This window comes from Mobula hypostoma, chromosome 5 (genome assembly GCF_963921235.1).
Source record: "Mobula hypostoma chromosome 5, sMobHyp1.1, whole genome shotgun sequence".
Taxonomy (NCBI): domain Eukaryota; kingdom Metazoa; phylum Chordata; class Chondrichthyes; order Myliobatiformes; family Myliobatidae; genus Mobula; species Mobula hypostoma.
The window spans coordinates 150685323-150701729 of NC_086101.1; the positions used below are offsets into that span (position 1 = coordinate 150685323).

Consider the following 16407-nt stretch of genomic DNA (forward strand, 5'->3'; position numbering starts at 1 on the left):
AGCTCTTGGCTCCATCCCTCACCCTCCTGTCTTCTCCTATCATTTTAGACCTCCCCCTCCCCCTCCCACTTTCTAATCTCTTACTAACTCTTCCTTCAGTTAGTCCTGACGAAGGGTCTCGGCCTGAAACGTCAACTGTACCTCTTCCTAGAGATACTGCCTGGCCTGCTGCATTCACCAGCAACTTTGATGTGTGTTGCTTGAATTTCCAGCATCTGCAGAATGCTTGTTGTTGCGTTTTTAAAAATCATTTATTGGATGTTGTGCAGGGATAGTTAGGATATTATACCTAAGTGAGTTCTGTTGAGAAGCTAGATAGCTACAGGAAAGAAGCCTCAGAGATTATGTGTGGTGTTAGACTTGTATCATCTCCCCAATGGAAATTTGGTGAATAGGTGACTGCCAGGGTGGATGGAGTCAGCAGTAACTTTACCAGCTCTTTTCTTTGCTCTGGCAATGAACAGAACTATTGATGTCAGTAGCTGATAGCCAATGATCTTCTCTGCTGTGTGGACTTCTCACTGCAATCTGGACTTGGAGAGGCAGTGAAACCAAACCTTGGTAGAAGTGGTCAACACTCTCAGTGACAGCTGAGTAAAAATTCATCCAGATATGCCCTGAGATGTTAAGATTCTAAGATGGTGTAGGAAGAACAATTTCTGCTGGGTTTTCCTAGTGATGAGCGTAAGGTGCTCATCTCACTTCAATGTACTGGTAATGGTAGTCCTAGGAATTTCAATGACTCAACCACAGACACAACATGACCATTAATTTTCAAGGGGGTTTGTGTAGGGGGTTGTCAGCAGGTCAATCCTCAATTCCACTGAGCTACAAGTTGTTATGAGCACACCACGCTGCAAAACAGTCTATCTCTGTTTGATAACAGGTCAGATAATTATAGAGATGAGACCAACTACAGTTGAGTCATCCTCTAAGCCTTAGGATTTTAATGGAAAAAGCAATTAAATGAAAAGCTGATCAAAGTGAATAATGGATAAAAAAACTGGGTAAAATGAAGCATTTTCATTCAATTTAAAGACAATGTTTTCCTTTAAATAAGGGTGAGCCAAAGAAGGCAAAGTAAATTTTATCAATTTCTCATAGATCTGGCTTATCAATCAAATATGAGAGGCCAGTTGCAAGTTCATTGCTTGTGTATCTCCTCAAAATACAGCACCACAGTCTGCACAACTCCCTTCCATATCCTCTGGAATTCAGTGTGGTTTAAGGCAATTTAAAAGCAGAACAATTAAGACAAAGATGGAATGGAATAAACTATTTTGTTTCAGATACTAAAGAGGGACTAAGATTTCTTACTTCTATAGGCTGAACAAAAACAGATTACTTACAGCAATGTCTTCTGGAAACAGATCATCACTAAAAGAACCATCATCAAATACGACCTCGTAGAAAGTTTGTGAGGAAACTCTGGTGACTCCACAACTGTAATACCTTCCATTCTTGTGCTTAGAGATGACTGTTTGCCCAATAGCTAAGTCTTGGAATGGTGGTTTGTTTTTCTTCATTTTGAGGTGGGAAAAGACAAAATTGAAGTTTAACCAAGAGCAATTAGTTCACAATGACAAATAATTTCATTAGAATGTGGCAATATTGCCAATGTGGCAGAATAATATTTTATATCCTTTTTGAAAAATATGGTTTTTCAATGTACATTTATTAACCTTCCATTATAAACCACAGAGCAACTGTTCATTAGTTTTTTGTTACTAAGGTGAAAATATAAAACATATCTAATGTGCTTAAAATTGCAATGAACTTAACTAACCTTATGTAAATTTAAGTGGCAGGTTCAATATAACACCCTATTAATCTCTATCAGTAAATTATATTTTAAAACAAGTATTTAATTAATTTAATTAATTAATAGTTCAGAGCATCATTGAGGTAAATTAATAGTTCAGAGAGAGTGGCAAGAACAGGAAGGCAGATTACTATCTGAATGGTGCCCAGTTAGGAGAAGGGGAAGTACAACGAGATCTGGGTGTCCTTGCTCATCAGTCACTGAAAGTAAGCATGCAGGTACAGCAGGCAGTGAAGAAAGCTAATGGCATGTTGGCCTTCATAACAAGGGGAGTTGAGTATAGGAGCAAAGAGGTCCTTCTGCAGTTGTACAAGGCCCTGGTGAGACCCCACCTGGAGTATTGTGTGCAGTTTTGGTCTCCAAATTTGAGGAAGGACATTCTTGCTATGGAGGGAGTACAGCGTAGGTTCACTGGGTTAATTCCAGGGATGGTAGGAATGTCATATGTTGAAAGATTGGAGTTACTGGGCTTGTATACACTGCAATTTAGAAGGATGAGAGGGGATCTTACTGAAACATATAAGATTATTAAGGGATTGGACATGCTAGAGGCAGGAAACATGTTCCCGATGTTGGGGGAGTCCAGAACCAGAGGCCACAGTTTAAGAATAAGGGGTAGACCATTTAGAACGGAGTTGAGGAAAAACTTTTTCACACAGAGGGTCGTGGATCTGTGGAATACTCTGCCTCAGAAGGCAGCAGAGGCCAATTCTCTGGATTCTTTCAAGAAAGAGTTATGTAGAGCTCTTAAAGATAATAGAGTCAAGGGATATGGGGAGAAAGCAGGAACAGGGTACTGATTGTGGATGATCAGCTACGATCACAGTGAATGGCGGTGCTGGCTCGAAGGGCCGAATGGCCTACTCCTGCTCCTATTGTCTATGTTATCTAAGTCCATTTGATGAGTCACACTAAAAACGAAATTAGTGACTGAAAATAATTTTCCTTCTAAAGGAAATATTAAAAATGTACGCTGGCAATATTTTTCAACATACCACTAATTTACCCCATTAATAGCAAATAAAGTTACACCTAGCTTATGTATTTATTTTTAAAATTGTGATGGTCAAACATCCAAGGTATTACAAAATCAGCTCTTGGATTTTGAAACCTAATTTCTGAATTCACAATCTGCCGATGTGCATTCCACATGAAATACGTACCACACTCGAATTTGTCTTGTGTCTGAAGCACGTGATGAGGACAATGTATGGCCAGTCATCTGCTTCCATTATGATTCCTGCTGCATGGGCACAGGTTACATGGAAGGATGTTGGGCAACGCCCATATGAACACTGAATACAAGCACCCAAAGTCTTTTTAACTCTCTTCCTGCAGAAAACACATTTCTGTAAGGGAAAAGAAGAGTTATGTTTAATCTTCAGGAAGGGTAAGATGAGGCCACATGAACCAATCCTCACAAAGGGATCAGAAGTGGAGACAGTGAGCAATTTCAAGTTCCTGGTTGTCAAGACCTCTGAGAATCTAATCTGGCCCCAACATATTGATGAAGCTATAAGGAAGGCAAGACAGCAGCTATATTTCATGAGGAGCTTGAGGAGATTTGGTTTATCATCTAAAACACTTGAAAACTTCTGCAGATGTACTGTGGAGAGCATTTTGACATGCCGCATCACCGTCTGGTATTGGGGGGGGGGTGGGCTACTGCACAGAATCGAAAGAAGCTACAGAAAGTTGTAAAATTAGTCAGTTCCATCTTGAAAACTAGTCTCCGCAGTATCCAAACTATCTTCAAGGAACGGTGCCTCAGAAAAGCAGCGTCCATTATTAAGGACCCCCATCACCCAGGACATGCCCCCTTCTCATTGTTACTGTCAGGAACAAGGTACAGAAGCCTGAAGGCACGCATTCAGCAATTCAGGAACAGCTTCTTCCCCTCTGCCATCTGATGCCTAAATGGACATTGAACCCATAAACACGACCTCACTTTTTTTGTTTTTATATTATTTCTGTTTTTGCACTATTTTTAATTTAACTATTATATAAATATATATATATATACACACACACATACTGTAATCTCTATATTATCATGTATTGCATTGTTCTACTGCCACTATGTTAACAAATTTCATGACATACGCCTGTCATATTAAACCTGATTCTGATTCTGATCTTTAAGTACGTACTTCAAACTCTCAGGAAAGGTTTTGTTTTCTTACTCAGTTAATCCAAGGGAAGCATACATTCATTGTTACTTCAATATAAGCACCATGATAACCAAAAAGCAAGTTAATTGCTATTAATGTAGATTAGCAGGGATGATTCAAACAATTAATTCAATGAGCAGTAAGCATGCAATGACAGGACACAATTCTCTGACTGGTGAGTATCTATGGAATTACTTATATACAATACTGTACTTCACTTTGTACTTCTGCAATATTATTATGCTTACATAGATCTCCCTTTTACAAAGACTATCATTGCAAGCATTTTATATTGACTGGAGAAATAATCTCCACTCTTTCCACGAGTCTCTTTATTAATATTATTTTCTCTCTCTTCAGATAAATCTGTTCTTTTCTGTTTCAATTTTTTTCTTCCTCTTCTTCAGTATTCAACTGCTAGTTTTTAAAGTTATGTTACCATGTTAACTTTGTTCTGCACCCTTTCATATACATTTACTCTATTCTTTTCACTCTCAACCTTTCTGCAACCAAAGCACTTTATTTTCTCTCTTTTCCAGTTCCAAAAATGCACTCACAGTTTTTCAGACTTGTCGCTTGGTCATCCTATTCCCGACATTATCTTGTACTTTAAATTATCCATCATTGAGGTAAAAATACTCACTTCAATACCATTATCACGGAAACCAATAAAGACAGTACTAACCATATCCTTTTTGCCCCTCCATTTTTATCATGAGTAATAGTTCTAACCAAATTGCATTCTTTGACTTGACAGGCAAACAGATGGTGATAGAAAACTTTACATCAGAGATTCCTAATTAAAAATAACGCACAAAAAATTGTATACCACGTGTTTAGGGGTAGGGAGAAGAGAAAAATTGCAGTAGACAATCGTGAGATATAAAATAACTGCATGGATTTTGTGAAACGGTATTCACTGTGATAAAGTTGGAAAACTGACAGCAAATTTGGATTTTCATACACATAGCACAGTCATTCTGCGGTCAGGTTATGATAACGTGGACCTTTTACCATTAGAATGGAGAATCAGTTAGATTACATGAGTTCATTTGCACATGAATCTCATTCTAAAAACGCTATGTTGTTTGTTGGACAAAGTCCAAGAGAGTTTTAAAAAGTGCAGTGAACCATAATTGCCTTTGAGCGTTAAAAATAATTTGATATGGACTGTGAAAGCTGCCAATAAATATTTCATAAGATCATGGATTTTAAGATAAAAATAATTATATCAACGTATGGTAACTCCTAAATGTTTATGTTCTGATCTTTATTTAACACTTAGTAAAAACAGCTTTTGTTCCTGCTTTGCTGTGTGAAGGGTTTAACGTGATTAGTTACTCTATCAGCTTAATGGTACTACAGCCACTTGACACCAAAGATGCTAAGGAACAGGTGCCCACAGTAACTCACATTGGAAAAATAACTAGTTCACTACACAGAACTCCACACCTCTGAGGATGGACTTCTATTGGTATAAGTATTGAGGATCATTGTTTTGTTACTGAGTACAAAATCCAAGCTCCTATTGAATTGAATATGCTTGTGGCTTATCATTAGCTTCAGGCCTCCAACTGCTTAAGTTCTGAAAGTGAAGTTCCAATTCTGAATTATAGCCTGAGATCCGATGAACAGTAGCTTACTATTACGCCTCTTGTCTTTCTTTGGATAGCTTGTGTGGCGAAATAAGGATGGTATAAATCTTTACACAAGAGGATTAGAACATAAACAGATATAACATAACAAGAACGATTGAGGAACATTGACTGCAAATGTGAAGTGAAACCTTATCTCAATAAAATCAAGTAGCTGTAGCAATGGCAGGCCAGCAGCATCTATGGTATAGAGTATAGTCAACACTTCAGGCTGTGACCCTTCATCGGGACTGGAAAAAAGATGAGGAGTCAAGAGTTAGAAGATGGAGGAGGGGAGGAAGAAACACAAGGTGATAGGTGAAACCATGAGAGGGAAGGGGTGAAGTAAAGAGCTGGGAAGTTGATTTGTGAAAGAGATATAGGGCTGGAGAAGAGGGAGGCTGATAGGAGAGGACAGAAAGCCATGGAAGAAAGAAAAAGCAAGAGGAGCACCAGAGGGAAGTGACAGGTGGGGAAGATAAGTTATGAGAGGGTAAAGGGAATGGGGAATGGTGAAGGGGGGGGACCATTACCGGAAGTTGGAGAAACTCTGGGGAACTCCCCTCCACTGCCACCAATATCACAGTTCCCTCACCCTGCACCTACCGTTTCTATCTCCTACCCAAGATCCACAAACTTGCCTGTCCAGGTAGTCCATTATTTCTGCTTGTTCCTGCCCAACTGAACACATATCAGCATATCACAACCCAGTTTTATCCCCATGGTTCAGTCCCTTCCAACCTACATCTGTGACACTTCACTCCCTCTTGATCTTTTCAATAATTTCAAGTTCCCTGGCCCCGAGCGTCTTAATTTCACCATGGATGTCCAGTCTCAATACACTCCATCCACCACCAGGAAGGCCTCAAAGCTCTCCATTTCTTTCTAGACACCAGACCCAACCAGTTCCCCTCCACCACCATTCTCCTCCATCTGGCAGAACTTGAACAATATAACTTTATTGTATTGAAGTGAATATCACATGTAGAGGCAGTAACAAGTAAACTGTTGACTAGCACCAAACTTCATACAATTATCTGTTGAATCAGAATTAAAAGCCAAACATTTTAGTTGGATGAAGGCAAATTTCTGGGAAAGTATCACAGGCAGTTATCAGATAACTAGGTTAGGAAGTCGTGCTTGTTGAAGACACAAAATATCTGAAATTTCATGAGCAAATGACAAGTGGAAAAGCTCCCTTTGTCCTGGCAATATAAACGGGTGTTATAAATCAGAGAACATGTCAGAGAACCTGATGAAGGACCTCAGTCAGAAATGTCGACTGTTTATTCATTTCTATAGATGTTGTCTCTCCTACTGAGTTCTTCCAGCATTTTGTGTGTGTCTCTCTGGATTTCCACCATTTGCAGAATTTTGTACATCCCACTATTACTATAATGGACACAAGAGTTTGAGTAAAAGAGGAAACACTATAAAAGGAAGTTTAAAAAATAATGAAAAGTTGCAAATACTAATGAAAAGTTCTAATGCCTTATGGATTACATCATAGAAGTTATGGTAAATTAAAGTGTATGAGTGTGCCTGAAATTACTCTGATCATTACTCAAACCTCACCTGGGACACAGCATTCAGTACTCATTGCACCATCTCAGGAATTTCCTTGGAGAAAATCCAACAAAGATTCATCAGCATGAAATATTAAGTGAGAAATCTGAGGTATTGTCAGAAACAGGGTGAATATGTTGTATTCTCTCAAGGAGAGGAATTAAGGAAATGATCTGACAACAATATTAAGAAAATGGACATGAGAATTATGGAATAGTTCTTTCCTTTCCCAGGGAAGTCCAAATAAAGTAACCTGACAGCTCCTGCTCTGAAAGTAACAAGCGGATTCAAGAAAGTCTTCCTGTAAAAAGTATTGCTGAACTGAAATTCTGTTTTCTGTCTGAACAATGAAAAGGCATGTAAAAAGGAATTGCAATTTTATTTGTAAAATTAGGTCATTTTACAATAAAGAGGAAAACGAGAACTGGATAAAACCAATTCAAATAATACATTCACTGAAAATGTAAGGTGGCTCTGATGGTTCCATCTACATAGAACATATAACATACAACATCACAGCACAGTACAGGCCCTTTGTGCCAACCTACTCAAAGATCACTTGACCAGTTCCCTCTTACATCAGCCTCCATTTCTCTATCATCCATTTGCCTATGTGAGAGCTTAAATGACCCAAATTTATCTACCTCTACTACTACCCTCGCAGGGTGTTCCACACACCACCACGTTCTGTGTAAAGAACCTACCTCTGATATTTCCCCCTATACTTTCCTCCAATCATCTTAAAATTATAACGCCTTGTATTAGCCATTTTTGTCTTGGGGAGAAGTCTCTGGCTATACACTCTATCTATGCCTATTATCTTGTACATCTTTATCAAGTCACTTCTCATCCTCCTTCACTCAAAAGGAGAACCTAGCTCGCTCAACTTCTCTTCATAAGACATGTCCTCCAAACCAGGCAGCAACTTGCTAAATCTCCTTTGCATCCACTCAAAAGCTTCCCTATCTTTCCCAGAATGAGGCGACTAGAACGGAACACAAAATTCGAAGTATGGTCTAACCAGGGTTTTATAGAGCTGTAACATTATGTCAGGCTCTTGAACTCAATCCCCTAATGAAGGCCAACACAGCATATGCCTTTTTAGCAAGCTTTTCAACTTTCACGGCAGCTTTGAGGGATCTATGGATGTGGACCCCACGATCCCTCTGGACTTCCGAGAGTCTTGCCATTAACCCTGCATTTTGCCTTCAAATTTGACCCTCCAAAATGAATCACTTCACACTTCTCCAGAATAAATTCCATTTAACACTTTTCAGCGCAGCTCTGTATCCTATTATTGCACCACTGCAAACTGCAATCTTCCATCTTCCATACTACCCACAACTCCACCAACCTTAGTGTCATCTGCAAACTTATTAACCCACCCTTCCACTTCTTCATCCAACTTATATATAAAAAAAGCTCAAAGAACAGGGGTCTTGGAACTGATCCTTGCAGAAAACTACTGGTCACTAACCACTAGGCAGAATACTCTCCATCTACTACTACCCTTTGTCATCAATGGGCAAGCCAATTCTGTATCCATACAGACAAGCTTCCCTGAATCCCATGTCTCGTCTTTCTGAATGAGCCTACAATGGGAAATCTCATCAAATGCATTACTAAAAATTCATATACATCACATCCATTGCTCTACCTTCATGAATGTGCTCTGTTGCATCCTCAAAGATCTCAATCTGTTTGGAAATGACGTTATTTCTTTCCTCATAGAAGAATAAGAATGCTGAAACTGAGAGGATTCGACACTAACTACCAAAGAAGATGTACATACCAAGGGATCCTTCATTTTTTGGAAAAATATTTTACACAGAGAGCAGCTGATATTTGGAAAAGGCTGCCAGAGGAGGTAATACAGTCAGATACAATCACCAAATTTAAGCAACATTTAAACAGACACAAAAAGGAAGAGGAGGAAATTGAACTAATATGGGCAAATGAGATTACAGTAGATGGGCAAAAAGGTCATAATGGAAATAGTGGGCTTAAGAGTCTGCTTCTCCACATAACTCCATGATTCTATTATCATTATGTCAAGAATGCATCGTGGCCAATTTTGAGCTGGAATAAGTCATCCACTTGGCAGATTCTTAAGTGGAAAGTAAAGACTAGAGCTTTCATCTTGCTAAATGGCCAAAAGGAAGGCCCTGAGAGAACTGTCTTTTAATCAACCTGTGAGACCCCAAAGTTAAGTCAAACCAAGCAAAGAACAGATTAGGAATTCATCGATATACTGGCAATACTAAAAATAGATCTTAATTAGCACAATTGGGCCATTTAGCCCATCAAGTCTGATCTGCCATTCCATCACGGCTGATTTATTATCCCTCTCAGCCCCACTCTCCTGCCTTCTCCCCATGACCTTTGATGCCCTTACTAATCAAGATCCTATAAACCTCCACTTTATATATATCCAATAACTTGGCTTCCACCACTTTCTGGATAAAGACAGTCCTCCTCATCTCTATTCTAAAGGAATGTCCCGCACTATAGGAATAAGCTTTTCAATATTCAATAGGTTTCAATGAGATCTCCCATTATTCTTCTAAACTGCAGTGAGTACAGGCCCAAAACTATCAAATGCTTTTTCATTTAACCCTTTCATTCCTGGGATAATTCTTTTGAATCCTCTGGACCCTCTCCAATGCCAGCACATAATTTCTTAGATAAGGGGCCCAAAACAGCTCACACTACTCCAACTGAGGTCTAACCAATGCCTTATAAACCTTAGCATTATATCTTTGCTTTTATATTCTAGTCCTCTCGAAATGAATACTAACATTTATGAATACTAACTGTCCATAGTCTACAACGATTTCGATAACAACTGAAATTTGGGCTGGCAGGTTGGCTTAGTTGTGGCAAGATGGAACTTGTAGCACAGCTAATAGTGGCAATGGTCCTTCCAAACTACAGCCAATAGCAAAGCCAATACAGCTCTTGGCAAAGTCTGCACAATATCACAGACTTTAAAGATAAGCACAGTGGTGCTGCCAACATCGCTGCCTCTCTCCCAGATGAGCTAAATCTTTTTCATGCTCGGTTCGATATCGCCAACACTGAGCCCCCCAAGGAGGGCTGCTGAAGTGACCTGCAGCTTAGTCATCTCTGAGGCTGAAGTACACAGGTGTTTCCAACGAGTGGGCGGTTGCAAGGCTGCAGGACCAGATGACATCCCAGGGCAGGTACTTAGGATGTGTGCGGAACAACTGGCAGGTGTGTATACAGTCATTTTTAATGCTTCCCTCTCCCAATGTAGAATGTCCTCCTGCTTGAAAATATCCACCATTGTCCCTGTACCTTAAAAAGACCAAAGAAACATGTCTGTACAGCTGGCGGCCTGTCGCACTCACCTCAATAATAAGCAAATGCTTTGAGAAGCTGGTCAAGGACTACATCTGCAGCATGCTACCACCCACAATGGACCCCCTAAAATTCACCTACTGACACAACCAATCGACAGATGACCCAATAGCCACAGATCTACACACCATCCTTACACATCTGGAGAAGGAGGAGGCTTATGTGAGAATGCTGCTCTTGGACTACCGTTCAGCATTCAATACCATAATTCCCCCCAGACTTGACAAGAAGCTCAAAGACCTTAGCCTTCAACCTGTCTTGTGCAGCCGGATCCTGGACTTCCTGTCAGATCGCTGGCAGGTGGTCAGAGTGGGTTTCTTCACCTCTGCCCCTCAACACAGGTGCCCCTCAGGGCTGTGTCCTAAGCCCCCTTCTTTAATCTCTGTATACCTATAACTGAGTCACCACCCACAGCTCCAATCTGCTAATTTAATTTGCTGATACTACATTGATTAGCCTCTAAAATAATAACAAAGCAGCCTACAGAGAAGAAGTCATCACCCTGACACAGAAGTGTCAAGAAAACAACCTCTCCCTCAATGTCGCAAAAACAAAGGAGCTGGTTGCGGACTACAGGAAGAATGGAGACAGGCTAACTCCTATTGACATCAATGGATCTGGGATTAAGAGGGTGAACAGCTTTAAGTTCCTTGGCATACACATCACCCAGGATCTCACATGGTCTGTACATACTGGCTGTGTGGTGAAAAAGGCACAACAGCACCTCTTTCACCTCAGATGGTTGAAGAAGCTTGGTATGAGTCCCCATATCCTCAGGACTTTCCTCAGGGGCACAATTGAGAGCATCTTGACTGGCTGCATTACTGCCTGGTATGGGAACTCTAATTCCCTCAATCGCAGGACTCTGCAGAGAGTGGTGCAGACAGCCCAGTGCATCTGTAGATGTGAACTTCCCAATATTCAGGACGTTTACAGAGATAGAGGATCTGAATGATCCTTGGGAACCCGAGTCACCCCAACCACAAACTGTTCCAGCTGCTACCATCTGGGAAACGACACCACAGCATAAAAGACAGGGCCAACAGGCTCCGGGACAGCTTCTTCCACCAGGCCATTAGACCGATTAATTCACCCTGATACACTTGTATTTCGACACTACATTGGCTGTCCTGTTGTACATATTATTTATTACAAATTACTATAAATTGCACATTGCACATTCAGCCGGAGATGTAACGTAAAGATTTTTACTTCTCATGTATGTGAAGAATGTAAGAAATAAAGTCAATCGATTCAATATCAAGGTCACAGTTGGAATGATGACTGCTATTATAGACATGATTGGTGGTTGAGATGCGTTGATGTGTACAGATGCTAAGTAAGTCTTGAACATTAACATGCAGCTCCCATGCAACATTTTATTGGATTTACTTAACTGCATGACAAACTTGTTTGTTTAAGGATGATGTTTTGGATAAAATTTAGTTGCATTTTACAGACAAATATGCTACATAAAATTATTGGAATCAGCACAATATTCTATAGATACTTTTGATGTATTTATTTATAAGTCCTCTACTAGAGATACTCTCTCCTTCTCTAGTTTAAATTAAACCCCAATCTACAGCTCTAATACTCATTTTGCCAAAACAATAGCCACAATTCTGTTTAAATGCAGCACATCCTCAGGAAGATATTTTTATTTTAGCTACAGATCACTGCTCATGAATCAAAATACTCATTTCCTAAAAGAGCACAGCATTCAGTGCAATCTTACCCCCAGTTCTAATCAACAGACTCCAAGACATGGACCTGCAACTGGATCCTTGACCGCCTCACCGGGAGACCACAGTTTGTGCAGGTTGCAAATAAAATTTCCTCCTCAATGACCATCAACATTGGTGTACCTCAAGGATACATCTTTTGGCTGCATAATCCACTCAACTTTCGAATGGTTTGCATCTATGCTAATTTATGATTGACTTGGGTAACAGTCCAGTTAAGGTGATATATAGTAATTTTAATTTTGATCTTAGATCCTTCAATTCTTACACCAGAACGCAAGTCTTCTTTAAACATCAATTTACCTACAACATTGGATCCTATCCACTGCACTGCAGGCCCTTCCTCAGCAGCGGGGCGCTGTACTTAACCATACCAGCAGGCAGCAAGCCTTTAAGACTTCTAATCGTAGTTGCAGATAATAGTCCCTGTCTATCTGCTACAAATCCAGAATTGCTTTTTAGTTTAATGATTTCCTGCAACTCATATAAAAAGAGTGCCACAAATGAATTATCACCAGAGAAAACTCATTAATTCAAAATTTCTAAATGATTATGTCCTTTAAGCCACAGATGCCAATTCATCTTTCTTTACACGATTGAGATGAGCAACAGCTCCAAACCACAACAATCATTATCCCATCGGCATTTTCAATAAAAATTTTCGCAAAAACGAGTGGACTAAAGTTCATTACAGCTCAATAAAGTACTCCCTAAAGAACAGTATGTCGGTTTAAATGAATTGAAGACCAGAGAATAGTGTGCCATTGATGTCATTTGGAAAATAAATGTCATTCATATTTACAAAATAATGAAAAGCGATTCTGAAAATTTATATAACCCTTTTATTGATCTATCCAACAAAAAAAATAAATGAGTGGTATCAAGATTTAAGATGAACTGTAAAACACTGTATTTTGGCATTGTAAGAATACCTTTTTAGATGATACTGAAGGGATTATAACAGGGGATATGAACGATTTCAGAAAAAGAAAAGCAGAGTATTGGAAGATTAGAAATAGGTAGAAAAATGAAGAAGCATTAGAATCAGAGGCACAATATCATGTCCAACAACGTATCAGAAGTAAAGATGATGAAGCACTTAAAGATAAAAGCAATAAATGTAGAAAAGTTGTCGATCGTTGAATAATAAATAAGAACTTCCATTCATACTGCAGCTTTAACACAAAAAACTTCAAAGATATCATACAAACACTACTAAAGTAATTATTCTTCAGAAGCAATTATTAAAAGGTGAAGATTTTTTGGAAGAGATTAATAATTGAGGTGGAAGTGAAAAAGCAGATTTGCTTTGTCAGACACTTCTGAGTGTAGGAAATTGACTTCAAAATATCACTGAGTGTATTAGTTTTATGGAACCATTCACTAAATCATATTAAGAGTACACAACACAGAGAATAATTCTTTAGAAGGTTTTGCTTGAGTTTATATCTATTAGATCAATTTTAGACCAGCAAGTGAAGATATGGCAAACTAAATGAACAGATATTTCAAATGATTCCAAAAACGGATAAAATAAAAGAATAGTCTCCAACAATAGGTGTAATGTACTTAGCTCACACATAAAACCTTTATATTAACTTTTTAAAAATAATTTATTAGCTGCCAACATGGATTTGAAATAGATAGTGACACTAATCTGATACAATAGCAATATTACCCTTCAGCTAAATTTCTCCATAACCACATCAATTCACAGTGGATGGAAATTTAAAATTTTAAAAACTATTACTGTACTTCCTGTGTCCCTCTAAAGACAGTCAAGGTAAATGCAGACTTTAATAACAATTTTCTGGGAATACCTCAAAGCCACCAAATTCACACGTATTACTCTCTGTTTATTGTGAAAGTCTATATGTTTACCCCTTTCATGTAGTAGTTGAAGGCACCAAATATCGCAGAAACTCAGTGTGCTTCTTACATGAAATGTCTTACTTTAAAAGCTGTTAGTTTAAAAATTGTTTCAAATGTTCATCCAAATAACCTATGTATAATATTTGGCACTGAACATAGAACACAGAAAATCTGCAACACAGTACAAGCCCTTCGGCCCACAATGTTGTGTCAACCATGTAACCTACTCCAGAAGCTGCCTAGAATTTCCTTACCGCATAGCCCTCTATAGGAATCTTGTAAAAGACCCTATTGTATCCGCCTCTACACCTTCACTGGTAGTGCATTCCATGCACCCACCACTCTCTGTGTGAAAAACTTACCTCTGATGTCCCCCTTTTACCTACTTCCAAGCACCTTAAAATTATGTCCCCTCGTGTAAGCCATTTCAGCCCTGGGAAAAAGCCTCTGGCTATCCACACGGTCAACGTCTCTGATCCTCTCTCTCTGCAAGGAGAAAAGGCCAAGTTCACCAAACCTATTCTCATAAAGGCATGCTCTCCAATCCAGGCAACTTCCCTGTAAATCTCCTCTGCACTCTCTCGATACCATCACATCCTTCCTGTAATGAGGTGACCAGAACTGAACACAGTACTCCAAGTGGGGTCTAACTAAGGTCTTATAGTTAACATTGTATAGTATATTATAGTAACATTGCCTCACGGCTCTTGAACTCAATCCCATGGTTGATGAAGGACAACACATCATTCACCTTTTTAACAACACTGTCAACCTGCGCAACACTTTGAGTATCCTATGGATATGGACCCCAAGATCTCACTGATCCTCCACACTGCCAAGAGTCTTATCATCAATATTATATTCTGTCTTCAAATTTGACCTACCAAAATGAACCACTTCACACTTTTCTGGGTTGAACTCCATCTGCCACTTCTCAGCCCAGTTCTGCATCCTATCGATGTCCCACTGTAACCTCTGACAACCCTCCAGACTATCCACAACACCCTCAACTTTTGTATCATCAGCAAACTTACTAACCCACCCTTCTACTTCCTCATCCAGGTCATTTATAAATATCACAAAGAGGAGGGGTCCCAGAACAGATCCCTGTGGAACACCACAAGTCACTGCCCTTCATGCAGAATATGAACCATCTACAACCACCCTTTGCCTTCTGTTGTCAAGGCAATTCTGGATCCACAAAGCAAGGTCTCCTTGGGTCCCATGTCTCATTACTTTCTGAATCCCCATGCAATGTTCATAAATGAAAAGAAATCAAATAAACCACTCAGGATTAGCAGCCAAATGGCAGTCTTTCCACTATCTAAACAAGGAAGGCACAAAGGGCTCTGTCAATGGCATCAATTGTAAGAGAGTGGGAGGAGTGCATGAATATCGGCCCAGACATATTGGGCATAATGGCCATCACTTTGTTGCAAGTGCATGTCTTTATGAGATGAGATGATAGGGACTGGCATTGATATTGGGGCAGCATTTAACTGAATAAGACATCAAGATGTCTGGTAAAACTGACATCAATGAGCATCAGGAAATAGGCCAGTGGTTGAAGTCATACCTCATACAAAGGAAGATCATTGTGGTTTTTGGAGCTAACCATCCCAGCTCCAGATCAGTACTGCAGGAACTCCTCAAGGCAGGGATCTAGGCCCACCACTGAGCTTCTTTTTAAGGGGAAGATCAGTTGTGGGGTTGCTCAGTAATGATCACACAACTCCATTTACAACTCTACATCAAATAAGGCAGTCCATGACTGCATGCAGCAAGATCTAGACGATATTCTGACCTGGACTGCTAAGCGGCAAGCAATATTCATCTCACAAACTGCAAGGCACAAACATTTTCCAACAAGTAACAGTCTAAAGATTTGTCCTTGTCATTCAATGGCATCATCATTGCCAAGTCACTAACCATCAATGAAATGGGTGATTCCACTGACGAGAAACTCATGGCCATTGCATTTTATTTATTAACTTGCATTGCACTTTCCCTGCAGCAACTACACTATATTATGTATTCGGCATTATGTTTTTTCTCCCCCACCTTGATGTGCTTGTTCTCAGAATGAACTGCCTGAATGGCACACAAACGTAAGTTTTTCCACTGTATCTCAGTACATACGACAATAAAAGTCATGGAGTTATATGGCAGCACAGCACAGAAACCAGCTCTTTGGTCCACGCAGTCCATGGCACCCA

The 16407-nt window shown here is 39.6% G+C and overlaps 1 protein-coding gene across 1 annotated transcript in view; it reads right to left on the bottom strand.

Annotated features, from left to right (window-relative positions):
- The window catches only part of LOC134347073 (lysine-specific demethylase 4C-like), a 394026-nt gene that overhangs the window by 55358 nt on the left and 322261 nt on the right, over nt 1–16407 (bottom strand). The window contains exons 18-19 of the mRNA XM_063049177.1: nt 2986–3171; nt 1350–1520 (exon numbers count right to left, since the gene is read on the bottom strand). Of these exons, the coding sequence (XP_062905247.1) occupies nt 1350–1520; nt 2986–3171 (357 nt within the window). The remainder of the gene's footprint in view (nt 1–1349; nt 1521–2985; nt 3172–16407) is intronic.